The sequence below is a fragment of the Palaemon carinicauda genome, chromosome 30 (assembly GCF_036898095.1).
Source record: "Palaemon carinicauda isolate YSFRI2023 chromosome 30, ASM3689809v2, whole genome shotgun sequence".
In the NCBI taxonomy this organism is placed as follows: Eukaryota; Metazoa; Arthropoda; class Malacostraca; order Decapoda; family Palaemonidae; genus Palaemon; species Palaemon carinicauda.
Window position 1 is genome coordinate 61076452 of NC_090754.1, and position 15919 is coordinate 61092370.

General features: G+C 46.0%; 1 protein-coding gene across 3 annotated transcripts in view; it reads left to right on the plus strand.

Moving 5' to 3' along the window:
- Positions 1-15919, plus strand: part of LOC137623206 (kinesin-like protein KIF14) — a 224063-nt gene that overhangs the window by 182465 nt on the left and 25679 nt on the right. For all 3 annotated transcript variants that reach the window (XM_068353920.1, XM_068353923.1, XM_068353922.1), the window contains exon 23: positions 5240-5414. In XM_068353920.1, the coding sequence (XP_068210021.1) occupies positions 5240-5414 (175 nt within the window). The remainder of the gene's footprint in view (positions 1-5239; positions 5415-15919) is intronic.

The window sequence follows — 15919 nt, forward strand, 5'->3', positions numbered from 1 at the left end:
ACCATCACAAAAAATACTGTATTTAAGGATGGTGATTCAGAGTCAAGTTTTTTCGGGCTTTTACGTCTCCTCTTAGAACGGAGCCAGCCATCTTGAAACTGCAATCTTTTCTAAAGATACAGAAGTGTTTTGTGAGGAAGTGGATGAGTATGTTGGAAAACCTCTCCTCTTTGGGAGGGTTTTTTTTTCCCTGGGAAGGCTGAATCTTTCTTTGTGACCATTGATATGTCACGGTTCATCCTAGTTTTCCTGGACCAGGGTTCGATTCCTGGCCAGTCAGAAGCTAGAAGCTATGGTCCTTATGCGAGTTATCTTTATTCTCTCCATTTCAACCTCAATCATTTTGGGACAAGGAGAAGGTCTAGAGTCGATATGCATCCCTTTTCGGATGCCATAAGAAGTTGCCTTCAGTGGTGGTACGATCCAGTCAAACTTTCGGAAGGTCACCCCTTTTGAACAGAGGATCTTAGACCTTGTGTTGTGTCTCGTCGCCTCGGCTTCGGGGTGGGAGCAATATTAAACAGTTGGAAGCTTGGGGACTATGGACAGAGGATCAGAAGAGCTTCCTCATCATCCAAAGGAACTGTTGACAGTCCAGTTGGCTTTCAAAAATCTTTGAAGGGTCAGTTTGGAACAAAGTGGTGCAGGTCTATGCCAATCACACCACAGAATTTTCTTTCATTGCCAAGCAAGGCGGAACCCACTCGAGGTCCCTTTACGGGACTGAGAGGAGTCTTCTCATCTGGGCTAAGGAGAAGAATGTAATCCTTCTATCAAGGTTCTTTCAAAGAGAGAAGAACTTATGGCAGAACAGTCTCAGCTGGAGAATGGACACGCCATCGAGAAATCTGCAAGAATCTGTGGCAACTTTGGTGTCGTTCTTGTATAGTCCTATTCGTGACTTCGCAGACAAAGAGACTAGAAACTTACTGCTCTCCAGTGCCAGATCTCGAAGCAGTCCACATAGACGCTCTCCTGTTAGTCTGTTCCAATCTGGATGTGTACGTTTTCTACTGTTCTATATCCTTTACAAGGTGACACAAAAGTTTGTGTCACACGCAGGGACCAGGTGACTCTAGTGGCCTTCTTTTGGCCCTCAAGAGGATGGTTCACAGATACTGGAATGGATGGTGGACTCTCCTAGAAGTCTTCCATTAAGAGTAGATTTACTCAGACAACCTCTCTTGGAAAGGTACCTTTCAAGTCTCCAAGCTCTTCTTCTAGCTACCTTCAGTCTTTTGAAAACTCACAGGAACAAGAGGTTTTTCGAAGGAGGCTGCTAAGGCTTTTACAAGTGCAATAAGGACTTCTACCATCAGGATTTATCGATCCAAGTGGGAGGTTTTAGAGATTGGTGCAGAGTCAACTCTGTTTTCTCTTCCAGTATCTCTACAACTCAGATTGCTGACTTCCTGTTTCACCTTCGAAGGCAACTCATTTGTTCATCGTCTTCAATCAAGGGATACAGGAGTGTGTTAGCGACTGTTGTCAGGCACAGTATCTTGGACCTTTTGATTGATAAAGTCCTACAGGAACTTCTCAACTTGTTTGAAACATCAAACAACCAGGATTCACCAGCTTGGATTCTGGACTTAATCCTGAAGTTCCTTATGAGTGACGGGCTTGAACACTTGCATTCTTCTTCATTTTAAGGACTTCACGATGAAAACTTTTTTTTTTTTGTTAGTCTTATGACAACTAAAAGAATCGGTAAATTCATACGTTTAGTAAAACGTTTGCTTTCGAGATAACGAAGCTATCTGCTCATTGCAGTTAGGCTTTCTCGCCAGGAATGACCGCCTTTCTCAACCTTGACCCAAGGTTTTTGAGTTTCCGAATCTTTCGGATATGGTTGGCGAGGAGTTGTAGAGAGTTCTGTGTCCGGTAAGAACCCTGAAGTTTTACCCAGGCAGAATGAAAGAGTTGCGAGGCAAGTCGAAAGCTCTTTGGTGCTCGATTAAGAAGTCCTCGTTAACAGATGTCAAGAATGTCCTTTCATTCTTCGTCAGACTCTTATAGGAGAGGCTCATATGCATCTCAGTGAGACTGGCCTCAAGTTTTTAAGGTCAAGACGCATGAGGTTAGTACTATAACAACTTTAATTACCTTCAAGCAGAATAGATTGTGGTGGAGCATTATGGACACAACCTTTTGGAGGAGTAAATCTGTGTTCACTTCACACTATTTGAATCGTGTCCAGACTCTTTATGAGGACTGCTACACTCTGGAACCATTCGTGATAGCGAGTGCAGTAGTGGGGGAAGGATCCACCACTACGTTCCCATAACCCTAATACCTTTTTCTTCTCTTAGAACTTTTATATTTTTATGGTTATTTGTGGAGATTGCGACAGTCTCCCACAATCTTTGATTTAAGTCAGATGGTCATTTGTTCCTTGAGAGCACCCGGAACAAGGGTATTGGAAGAGGTCCTGTCACATAGAGGTTTATAGACCAGTTTGACAGCTCCTAGAGGTCTTCAGCCCCCTGGATGGATCGCTGGATCTCATAAGGAAAGCGGACGTAATAAAAGAATTCATTGAAGTCAGCTTCCCTATCAGGTATGAACCCTTAAGTTTGTTTATTAACTCTTAAGGAAAATTCCAACTGCATTGGCTGTCTGTAACCCTCCACCAAAGGTGTTAATCAGCTATTTATATAAGTACCAGGTAAGTCTTATGTTTAAGAATGTTATTTTCATTAAAAAAATTTTTTAACATACTTACCTGGTAGTTATATATAATTAAGTTCCCACCCTCCTCCCCTCTAGAGATTAGAGGCATGGAAGATATGAGGAATAATGGAATAGTTCCTAGGTACCTCGCTAGGGCGCACAGGTGGTACACCTAGCTATCCAATCGGCGATTGGCGCGAGTTTTTAAATTTCCGCCGTGACGTCAGAGACGTAAGCTATATATATAACTACCTGGTAAGTATGTTCAAAAACTTATTTTATAATGAAAATAAAATTTTTCTTTATGGTGCCGCCTGAAACGGAAACCTTCCATTCATTTACTGTATGCTCCATCTTCGATCAAAATAAACAAACGAAGGCATTAAACACCCATGATCAAAGTGGTAAATAATGATATTAAAAGCTTTTAGTACATATGTTTTTACAAATATTATCTACTGTATCTATATAAATTCCTACATACGTAGGAAAGCAGGAAGACATTTTATTTTATTTATTTTTTTTTTTTGCGTTTAATCAACAGTAACAAACTGCCGCCAATGACAGAATGATAATTTACGATAATTCTAAACTGTTACGAAAGATAATTGTCCATTTCATATCCAAAATACTTTTCCTAACTTCAGTTATAAGTCAACTTGTACCCACCTCAATTATGGAACTGTCAGAAAAAAAGTAAAAGAAGAAGAAAGTACTAGGCCGGGTTTTAAAGTCATCGAACAATTAAGTTACTGCTATAACGTTCGACGTGACAGAGATGGTGCGAGTTTGGAGAAAGTAAGGAAAATTGAATCATGATTGATTTTTAATATAATTAATACTTTGTGACGCCACAAAAATTTCATTTGTTAGAGAGATAGAGATAAAAAATGAGAGGTAGCAAAAGGTAGCCTAGCTAGAGAGAGGGAGTTTTAAAAGTATTACAGAAAAAATATGATAGATTAAAAGACATTGGAGCTTATGTAATATTAACCCTGTTACCCCCAAGGACGTACTGGTACGTTTCACAAAACTCATCCCTTTACCCCCATGGATGTACCGGTATGTCCTTGCAAAAAAATGCTATAATTTTTTTTTATATATATTTTTGATAATTTTTTGAAAAAATTCAGGCATTTTCCAAGAGAATGAGACCAACCTGACCTCTCTATGACAAAAATTAAGGCTGTTAGAGCAATTTAAAAAAAATATACTGCAAAATGTGCTGGGGAAAAAATAACCCCTTGGGGGTTAAGGGTTGGAAATTTCCAAAGAGCCTGGCGGTAAAAGGGTTAACTAACTGTATAGATGGTTTGAATAAGTTATGAAATGGTATAAACAATACTTTGTTACTGTATTTGTACGCGCATATTATTGAGAGCGGCAGCTAGACATCAGCTGGTCTGATCACAGCCAGAAGTAAAACAAAAAGAAGTCAGCAATACTCAATTTTTAAGACACACCCGAAATTCAAAAACAAATGCACGTGTTTTCTTAAAGCGCAATTAATTATTTAAAGAGAAGCAATTTTCTAGAATAAATTGACGTTTCCAAAAAAATTGTGGTTTGCTGATGAAATCGGATATCGTATTTTAAGCTATGATTGAAATGGATGTATACACGGTATAATTTTTTTGTTTCGTATTTAATTGACACTTTAAGAAAACCGATTTTGGTTTCTTTATCTATTTGTAATTATTGTATAACACAAAGAGAGAGAGAGAGAGAGAGAGAGAATGAATCTGCTGTTGTAATCGAATGCCATGTTTTTGTTTCGTGTACCTCCTGAAGCGAGGAATTGATCGCCACAACTAACAATACTGTAGTGATATTTTTTTCATTCTTAAACTCAGGTTGCCATATGTGCACTAAGGTTCTATTTCTTACAGAGAGAGAGAGAGAGAGAGAGATTTTTATAATTATACCGTGTACTCTACAAAACCAATCTTTGCAAATCAAATGTATACTATTTAAAATATGACAAAATATTGCCGAGTCATTACCGAAGTTTAGGCTATTCACTGCCGATAAACAAACCCAGTCTACTCGTGAAAACCTTGAACGCCTGAAGGGAAAAATAAAGCTTTTATATATACTGTACTAAAAAAAATGATGCTTTAATATACCATCATTAACACTACCATTAAAATTATCGAAAGGTTGGAGAAAGATAAAGATTGCCGAGAACATAACCACAATTCTGTTTACATTTTGTCAGCTGGACTCGCACAGTTAACAGTTGATTTTTTTATTATGAAATTATGTTATAAGATGTAATGTTAACATTGTTTAGTAACATTTATTATAAATCACTGTATTTAGGGCTACCAATATACTTAAAAAGACAAAAGATTTGATACATTTTGTAGTACTTGACTTGCAGACTTTAAACAGCTTCGCAGATACAGAAAATTTATTTTTGAAAAATAGCGATCGCTTAAAAGGGGAATCGTATAATTCGAACACGCATAATTCGGGACCGTACTGTATATGTATGTAACTATAATTTATGAGTTACTGTACTTTGTAGTAGAGTACTTGTGTAAATTTTTCTTTTATTATTCAGGGTGAAGAGAGTGAGGATGTGCTTGAGTCATCTTTGGTTTGGGAACGAACAGAAGACGTGAATTGTGTGCCAGGATTTCTGAATAAACTACAGGACTGTGTAAACTTATCTTTCAATTGCTCAATAAGTGGACCTGCTCATCTTGGATCTCGTCGCACAAGTAACAGAAGGCGAAGTTAGTAAATCATTATGTTCTTGGACATTTTTTAATGCCTCAAAACTTATTAAATTTTAGATTTATATTTGTTTTACGAATCTCTTTAAATAGAAAATTGTTGGAAAATGAACAGTGGAAATCGCTCTGATGAAGACAACAGACGAAGGATGTCGTTTCCTGTTGCCGGATATTAGGGAAGAGGCTAAGAGAAAGCAACCGATGTCTAACGTCTAGAAAATTGCAGCCTGGACTAATAGCATATAGGTTTATTTTCAAGGTTATGCTTTTCCTAAAAGATAGTAAATTTTATAGCGATATGTTATCCCATACTTAATATAACTGGTACCAATTTATAACGAAAACCTTCACTTGATATAACTGGTACCTTGAAACTGACTGCTGCCATAGTTATTCTGGCAAAAGAATTTTTTTTATTGATTCATGGGAACTGCTCATTTCTGTGAATATATGGATTGTGTAATTTTCCTTAAAGGGAGGGGGGGTGGTTAAAATGCTGCGTGGTCTTCAGGGACTTTCCTATGTATGGCTAGGACAGGGAATCCAAGCTGACATAAGTACCAAAGAATCTTGACTCCCCTGCTCTAGGGCTAGTGTATCAACATGGAGTCTCAGTGTGTATAAGGGAGAGCCATGAGTTCGGGCTCATTAGAACTCGCCACCGCTGAAATTCGTCTACTGTGAGTGACGTCATATGCATCATTATAGAAAATAACAATCTCATTTGAATGCCACTGTAACATCACAACAAACCTTCAACTGCCATTTGCAATTTTTCAGCTATAAGGATATGGGAGAGAAAGATCTCACAGTGGAGGACATCGGAGACAGAAGAAGTTGGAAACAGCTTTCAAGAAATAGCTACCTGCATAGTGGGAAAAGTTTTAGTTGAAGAAGAAGAAAATCAGTATTAAATTAAATACTGTACCAGAATTCAGATTTTATTTCCTTTTTGCTACTAAATTAATGAATGTAAGGCATGCTTTAGCTTCAAGCTCTATCACTTGTGTACTGGTAATTATGTTTTTGTTATTTAATTATTAGTTGTTCCGACACATACAAACCTTTGCTATTTATAGGGTATTACTTTTGGCAACGCTGAAAACCAGCCAAGACAATTTTAGTGAGGGATAATTACCCCATCTGCTAGTTAGCTGGAGGTTGGTTGGGGTAGACTAGCTACCCCGCTCACTCACACCTGTCGGTTGAGTAACCACTTTTGCTTTTGCTTTAAACAAACTGCCTTGACTTTATTACTTTTTCTTTTTCTTTTATGTGTATGGTTATTGTCCCGCTATGCGGACATGTCCAGGGATTGAAGGCCGCTGCTGCAGCACCTTCATGTCGTCCGTGGAGACTCACTCACGCCATTTATGCCCGGCTTGCCGGGGAACTCAGTGTTCGCGGGACAACACTTTTTCCGAGTGGGAGAGGTTTGCGCGTAAGAAGAAGTAGTCTAAACGCGAGTCTTCGCTTTCGAGGTCTTCCTCAAAATCGAAGAAATCGCAGGCTTCTGCTTCCTCTACGCCCAAATCTCTGCCCGAAGCTAATCGTCAACCAGGCCCTTCCGGGGCACAGTCAAGCAGTTGCGCAGGGCTTGTGACTCCATGTCAACTCTGTGGGATAGACGAAGGTGTGCGGCTCCCCTAGTGAGTCGGCTCCTTCTCTTCCCCCTGGGAGCGCCTGTTATTTTCCAGACCTTGTGTCTTTATGCCCATCGCTGGGCGTCCATGGCCCCCCATAAAGGAAGTTCTCCTCGAACTCCTCCAAAGGGAAGCAGAGAGTAGGCTGTCATCTTCCTCTGCGGAGGTTGATCCTCCTCTTCTGGGCGCTGTCGCTGTTGCCCGTCGGTCAGGCTGAGAGTCTGGTTCGGACGCCGAGGAGTTAGCTAACCCACCAGGGGCGGTGGCAGGGCTCTCTCCAAGGCAAGCTTCCCCTTCGGGGGAACATATCTCTTGTTCGCGAGAGAAGATTGCCTCTGTGCATCGGCAATCTCCTTACGCTTTATGTTCTCCTCCAGGGGCGGAAAGAGAACCTTGTTATAAGCGTAGTTCTCCTTCGGGCGAACTCTCCTCCCCTGCGGAGGAATTATCTGTTGACCTTAATCAGTCTTCCCCTCGGGCGGAGTCTGTTGAATGTTCCTCTCTGGAGGTTCGTAGAGTGGAGGGGTGGGTAACCCCTCTCCACCCCGGACGTTCTCCTCCTCGGGCTGTGAAGAGACGTCTTTGAACCTGCTGGTTCTCCTCACGTTGACCCTTTTGGGTCTCGTGACGATCACCCTTTGGGCTGGCATGATCGTGAGCCTTCGGGCTCTCGTCATGTTGATCCTGCGGGTTCTCATGACAGCAGGAGTCCTTCGGGTCTCCGTCGCGCTGAACCTTCGGGCTCTCGCCATTTGAAACCTTTGGGTTTCTGTTACACTGAACCCTCGGGCTCTCGTAACAACGATAACGCTGAACCTCCGGGTTCTCGTACCGTCAGTCATGTTGATCCTTCGGGATCTCGTGACAGAGGAACCTCGATTCCTCGTTACTTTGACCCTTCCGGGTTTCGTAACCTGAGTTACGCTGAACCCTTGGGCTCTCGTAACTCTAGTCGCGCTAACACTTCGGTGTATCGTGACAGAGAAACTCCGGTTTCTCATTGCGTTGATCCATCGGGTTCGCGCGACATTGTTCACGCTGAACTTTCGGGTTCTCGTGACCAGAGTCATTCTTTTTATGACACAGAGTTTTTAAACTCTCGTTGTGTTGATCGTTCGCGCTCACACAACACAAGCTATCATGAACCTTCGGGTGAGCGTAGCAGTGTGTTCTCTCACCAACCTAAGAGCTCTCGCGCGCACGACCAAGTTGGCGCGCAAACAAAATGGTGATCATGGCGCGCAGGTTCATTCTATGGCGCGACTTATGCGCGAACATCCTGTTGCTCGCCATGCGCACGAACACGAACATTCTGTTGCGCGCCATGCACATGAACAGCCTACTGGGCTCGAATAACACACTGCGCGCCAGCAACCTCATGCGTGCCAGGTGCGCAAAGAACCTCATGCGCTCCGCGAGCGCGAAAAAGGTGTGCGCAATTGGGAAGGGCGCGCTCATGAGCACCCTTCCGCCTACCAACAGTTTGGTGCAAGAGCGCACGACCATCTTGGCGCTCACAATCAGTCTCTCGGGGCCCCTTAGGCCTCAATAGAGACAACAGTCGCGCAGACCCTATCCTTAAGGGTAGGCCTGTGCCAATCTTGCCTGTAGGGAAGCCTCCATCAGACAAGAGGCTTTGGAAACCTACCTGGGTTTCTAAACCCAGGAAGCAGTTCTTTCCTAAGGACTTTCCCCTTAGTTCCTCAGGAGCCCGTGACCCCCCATGGCTTAGCACCTTATTCAGTGTAATGCGCCAAGCTATGAAAGGAGTCGTTCCCCGCTCCCAGTCCTTAGGTGACACACCTAGGATTCCCTTGTTGCCTCCTCTCTTCCCAGGGTCCTCTCCTCCCTCCGATCCTAGGAGGAGTTCGGAAGATCCCGGACAGGCAGGTCCTTCAAGCAAAGGGAGACGGTCATCCCCTCGCTAAAGATCTCTGGAGGAGATTAGGCATGAACCTCAGGGTAGCCCCCTGCAGTTCAAAACGCCACAGGTCAGGCCCAAGGGGAAAAGGAAAAGGATTAGTCCTTCGCCCCCCAAGGAGGATAGGGTTACTTCCTATGGAGACTCCTTCCGTCTTTTACCGGTCGAGATAGTATCTAAGGAGGCATGACCTGCGACCGGACGGGACTTACATTCCACCCGTAAGCCGATGGAGTCCTCTAGGCCCTTGGGGACAGAGGACCTCCAGCCTCGTGGGAGGGAACCGAAGGATTTGTTCACCATCCCCAAATCCTCGGCCAGGCTTCCTTCCTCACTGCCTCCCAGGAAGCTGGAAGCAAGCACCTCCCCGGTAGTCTCCCTATCCCCAGTCTATACAGTTGACGACTTCGACCAGACGTGGAAGGGCAGAGCGATCTCGAGGACGGCGCTCTGCCAGCAGCCGCTAGCCCTAAGCTTATGGAGGATGAGAGGAAGGAGTTGGAACACGCCTTCTGGCAGGTCCTAGCCTGCATCCGTTCCATCAATGGACTTCCAGATCCATCGGCAGCCCCTCTAGATGGAAAAGAAATGGTCCTTGACCAGTTCTATGGCACTCAGAAACCTCATAGGACCAATGCAGCTTTACCCTGGTCAAAGGGGTTGAAGAGTACCAAACAGAAGGCAGTGTCCAAGGCAACTGGGTCCACCTCTTCTCTCCGCCCCAGCTCGTCCTCCAAGCTCCTACCTCCTCCATATGTGTTTCAGAGGAGGTACTACGAGATCCTCGGGGAATCTTCCAACGCTGCCTCTCGACCACTCTATAGAGGCACTCTTGAAGGCCACCCCCTTCGAGAAACTTACGGGACTTTCAGTCTCCTTTTCGGCCTCTGAAATCCTAAACCAGGAGAAGGTGGCGAAGTACGCCATACAGGCTACTTCGTGGGTGGATTTCTGGTTAGGATCCTTAGGACAACTGATGCGGTTTAAAGACCTGTCTCGGGAGTCCTCCAGGAAGTCTTTGGAGACTTTCCTATTGTCTGGCACTTGGGCCATCGAGTTCCTCTCCCATCAGGTAGTGAACCTTTGGGCCAACACTATCCTGAAGAGGAGAGATGCCGTCATAGGCAAGTTCTATAGACATCTCCCTCAGGCCAAAGAGGGCAATTCTTTGTTCCATCCCAAGGATGTCGAGCGGGTGGCAGAGAGGTGGAGGAAGTCCTGTCAGGACTCCCTCATCCAAAAGGTCTTAACAGCTAGACCTTACCCCTCTCAGCCACAGCAGAAAGCACAGCAAAACCCGCAGCCGAAAAGGGCTAGAGGCCCAAAACAGCAGGGTAAAAATGGTGCAAAGCAGGCCTTTCACAGCAAAATGTCCTTGCGTGGAGGAAAGGGCAAGAAGGGATCTGGCCAAGGCCGGTCCCATTTGCCCACCAGTGCCCCGATACCTGCAAAGCCGCTGCCAGAGCTCCCAGGGCAGTATTGGCTTCCCCTTCTCGGTCACCTCTCTTCCCTGACCCGACTGGTCCCCAACAGTCGTCTCAGGATGAGATCCTTCCAGTGGCGACCAACACTCCGATTCCCGGGATCGCCTAGTCCGCATAGGGCTAGAGGAACAGTCGGACCTCAGGTGGTGGCTGGCGGAGCCGAACCTCTGCAAAGGGGTCGATCTTCTCATCTCTACCCCGGAATTGATGCTTTTTTCGGATGCATCAAAAGAAGGGTGGGGGGCTCACGTGCTGCGCACCATTACATCTCCGGCCAGTGGTCCGAATCAGAAGGGTACCAGCACATAAATCTCTTGGAGAAGAGGGGCCCTCAAAGAGTTCCACCAGGTCCTGGCGGGGCACTCTGTCATGCTGATGAGCGACAATACCATGGTAGTAGCTTATCTAAGCAAACAGGGCGGTACCTTTTCGCAGCAGCTTTGCCATCTTGCAGTAGAGATAAATCAGATGGGCAGAAGACAACTCAGTAACTCTATCAGCTCGCTTCATTCCGGGCAAGCGGAATGTGCTAGCAGACAAGCTGAGCAGAGCGACTCAGATAGTTGGCACCGGGTAGTCTTTGAATCCTCTGATAGCCAACAAAGTCCTGACTTTGTTGGGTTCCCCAACTGTGGATCTGTTCGCAACGGCCCTGAATTTCAGGCTCCCGTTGTACTGCTCTCCAGTCCCGGATCCCCAAGCTCTTTGGCAAGATGGTTTCCAACAATGGTGGATAAACTTGGACGCTTACACGTTTCCCCCTGCTCTGTCTGATGAGAAAAGTCCTCAACCAGGTACGAGCAAGCAACAACTTGCAAATGACCCTCACAGCTCCGCTATGGCATCACGCAGAATGGTTCCTGGACCTTCTGCATCTCCTCACGGAGATCCCGAGGGAGCTTCCTCCACAGCACGACCTCCTCAAACAACCACATGCCAACATCTTCCACAAAGTCGTAGCTTTGCTTCGACTTCACGCCTGGAGACTATCTAGCACCTCCTCACACAGAGAGGCTGGCTGGACACCTCAGGAGATCCACAGAGGCAGTCTACCAGGCAAAGTGGTCAGTTTTCTGTGGTTGGTGTCGTGGAAGGGGTATCTCTCCCCTCGATGCCTCTGTTCCAACTATAGCGGAGTTTCTTGTATACCTTCGGGAAGAAATGCTTCTCTCGGTCTCGGCAGTCAAAGGCTATCGCTCACAGCCTTGAGTCTCGCCTTTAGACTGAAAGGAGTCGATATTTCCTCCTCGTTGGAACTTTCTTTGCTCATACGCAGTTACAAGCTTACTTGTCCCCAGGCAGAGCTAAGACCTCCCCCTTGGAATGTGGTTTGGGTCCTCAGGTCTCTGAAGGGCTTCCCCTATGAACCACTACGCCAGGCCTCCGATCGCCACCTCACGTGGAAGACGGTGTTTCTGCTCGCTCTGGCTTCGGCCAAGAGAGTCAGCGAACTTCATGGTCTATCTGCTGATGTCTCCCACTCTAGGAGATGGGGGGAAGTAATCCTCAACTACGTCCCTGAGTTTGTAGCCAAGACTCAAAACCCGGGTGTGCCGGACTCCAGTTTCTGCCCATATCGGATAGAGAGTCTTCGTTCTGTAACCGAAGATCCAGACCAACTGTTACTATGTCCAGTAAGGAGTCTGAGGTGTTACTTAAAAAGAACAGCAAAAGCTCGCCCCCGTGTACGAGCACTTTTTGTCAGCACGGGAAAGGTCAAGAGGAGGGTCACAAGGAGTACTATTTCCTCTTGGATAAGGAAAGTAATCGAATAGTCTCTATATCCAGATCCTCCTCTGTCCAACCGACCCAGAGCTCATGACGTCAGAGGCATTGCAACGTCTGTGGTGTTCAAGAAGAATTTTTCTGTGGCACAGGTATTGCAAACGGGCATGTGGAAGCATCAGACAACCTTCACAGCCCACTACCTGAAAGACATAACCCACAGGAGTATGGAAACCTTCTCCATTGGTCATATGGTGGCCACACAACAAGTGATCTAATGCCTCAGGCTTCTTGATGGACAAGTAGCAGAGGGTTGAGGGCTGAGGTTACCCGGGTTAGTCTGGGGTGAATGAAAAGAATGTCTTGCTCACTTCTTTCTTTCTCTTTCTCCCCCCCTGGGGAAACATCTCTGCAAGACCGAAGCATAGCTGACCTCACCTCTCTGCAGGTAAGATTCATTTCCCTTGTGCATCCTGAGTATGAATGAATACTTTGTTACGTCACCAATACCTCATGAGGGAGGGTATTAGATATGTCTTAGAATCCTCGAGTTCCTACACAAAGACAAGCCATGAGTCTCTCTCTCACAAGCATTTGCAGGCCGCTATTATTGAGTTACCTTGTAACTACGTTGATTTTAGCGAGGGTAGGGTTCCTACTAATTAGATAAAAAATCAATTAGAAGGAACCCCGGGGCATGACCTAAGAGTAAGTCACCCTATAAATAGCGAAGGTTTGTATCTGTGTCGGAACAAATAACAAATTTTGAAATAATTTGTATTTTTCCTAACATACAAACCTGGAGCTATTTATACAAATTGGCCCGCCACCCTGTCCCCCTAGAAGTCCTGCCAGAAAGCAAAAGTGGTCAGTCAACCGACAGGTGTGAGTGAGCGGGGTAGCTAGTCTACCCCAATCCCCTCCCACTAACTAGCGGATGGGGTAATTATCCCTCACTAAAATTGTATTGGCTGGTTTTAGATAAGTCTGTAGACGAAGTCCTGGATGCTCTACAGTTGCATATAAGGGAACTAAGGAATGAAGTCCTTCGCCAAAGAGAGTTGCATAGCTGTAAGCAAATGGAAGGAGAATCTTTTGCTGATTTCTACGTGAGACTTCGACGCATCGCAGAAGAAGTTGATTTGTGCCCATGGAATGCCACTGCATGTGAAGAGACCCAACTGAAAATGATTATCTTGATGGGTATTCGAGATGCAGAGTTTGTTCAGAAGTTGATTGCCTTGGACGCCAACTCTCCTCTACAAGATTTCGTCACAACCTGTCGATTGTACCAGGCAGCTAAAACTGCAACTTCTGCCATACGTGGCCCACCCAGCCAGTTGTGTGCCGTTTCAGGCTACAAGAGAAGCAAGAAGTCAAGCAGGAAGCGTCCACCTTCGCCGAAGTCCTCTAAGCCAGCCGTTTTATGCCAGTATTGTGCCCGTCAGCACGAACCTGATAAATGCCCTGCTGCCAACAGTACCTGCAAAAACTGTGACCATGTTGGCCATTGGACCAGGACGTTGAAGTGTCCTGGCAGCAAAGTCCAGTGCTGTCATTGTCACCATATTGGACACTTCGATAAATGCTGCATGGATAACAAGAAAAATGGTCATCGTGACAGATCTTCAAGCAACAGTGGTGCCTCTGTAGTCTCCAACAAGCAACAAGATTCACGGACCAGCTGTCGTCGCTTAGGATCACCTTCCACCATCTCCAAGACGCCCAAACCTATCCGTGTCCTCTTGTCATCTAGCGATGTTAACTCTCGCATCAAGATGTTACCTGACACAGGTGCCGACGTCACTATTATCAGACAACAACACCTGGACACCATGGGTATATCCAGGAGCTGCTTGCAACCATCTCCGCCAAATGGGACGTTCACGGCAGATGGATCTCCGATGTCACCTGCTCTGGGTATATAACAAGCTACCCTTACCTTAGGCAAGTGATCATGTCTTGCCAGGATTCAGGTTCACGAAAATGTGGAAGTTCCACTTTTATCCTATGGCCATTGTCAAGAACTGTCCATAATATCTCCCGACTTCCCCAAACCCATTTTAGAAGTCAAGCATGTCAATAGATGCAAGGAGCTGCCCATCTCAGCAACTACATCCCTTTCAGCAGCCAAGGAATACTTTCTTCGGGAATTTAAAGATGTGTTGGTCTCGAAAGACGATTTGAAGACAGCTCCTCTCAAGCCCATGGCTGGTCCTCCCATGAGAATCCACCCAAAGGATGGTGCAGTGCCTTTCGCCATCCACATCCCAAGACAGATTCCATTTGCTTTCAAGGACCAAGTCAAAGAAGAGTTTGATTCTATGGTGGCCCAAGGGATAATCAAACCAGCTGGTGATGACCCTTCAGTTTGGTGCCACCCTCTTGTCGTCGTTGCCAAGAATGGAACAGGCGTACGTATCACCGTCGATCTAACCAAGCTGAACAGCCAAGTTTCTCGTCTACCCCACCCTTCACTCACACCCTACACGGCTATTCGTAGTGTGGATCGGAAGTCTCGTTTCTTCACCAGAGCTGTTGCTCTTTACGGGTACTGGCAGATGGAACTGGCTGAAGAAGATCGTCACTTAACCACCTTTATTACGCCATATGGTCGGTTCATACATTGCAGAGGCCCGATGGGCTTCGCAGCTATTGGAGACGCCTTCTGCCTGCGAGGTGATATGGCCCTTCAAGGTGTCCAAAACTGTGCTAAGGTGATAGACGACCTCCTTCTCTATGATGAAGACTACGTTACCCACCTTCATCGTATCCACGAAGTAATCACCAGGTGCCGGAAGTTTGGTATCACACTCAATAAGGACAAATTTGTGGTCGCTGCCCCCTCTATGAACTTGAGCGGATACACGCTCTCAGGAGACGGCATCTCAGCTGACCACCAGAAAGTCAGTGCGATCAAGGATTTTCCGACCCGTGCTAACCTGACGGACCTCAGATCGTTCATGGGATTGGTCAACCAGTTAGCAGAGTTTACGCCTGACATCTCCGTTGCAGCCCAATCTCTATGCCCCCTGATGAGTCCCAAGAGAACATTTGTCTGGACTTCTGACCATGATGAAGCCTTTCAACGCGTCAAGTTAGCCCTCACCAGTCCACCAGTTCTCGCCCTCTTTGACCCAGACCTACCTGTCGTTCTTCAGACGGACGCTTCACGCCTCAATGGCATTGGATATGCTCTCCTGCAGGACCATGGCAATGGACACCTGCGTCTAGTTCAGTGTGGTTTTCATTTTCTCGCCGATGCAGAGACACTTTACGCTACCATTGAACTCGAGATGCTAGCCGTTGTCTGGGCAATGTCAAAGTGTAGGCTATACCTAGCAGGCCTACAGCACTTTACTCTGATGACGGATCACCTACCCCTCATCCTATTCTGAACAGTTATACACTGGATGCCATCGAGAACTCTCGTCTCCAGCGCCTCAAGGAGAAGATCTCGTCCTACATCTTTACAGCTGTGTGGCGTGCTGGGAAGTTGCTCTGTGTTCCAGATGCATTGTCTAGAGCCCCAGTCAGCCACCCCACACAGGAGGACGAAATCTCAGGTGCTTCTTCTGCTGCTCATCTTCGGACTGTCATAGCCATGAACACCGTTACTCTTTCAGACGAGTCTTCAGCTCAGGATGCCGACCGGATACTTCAGGATCTTCGTGACGCAGCGAGAACAGATCCTTCGTATACACGTCTATTCAATTGTGTCACATCAGGATT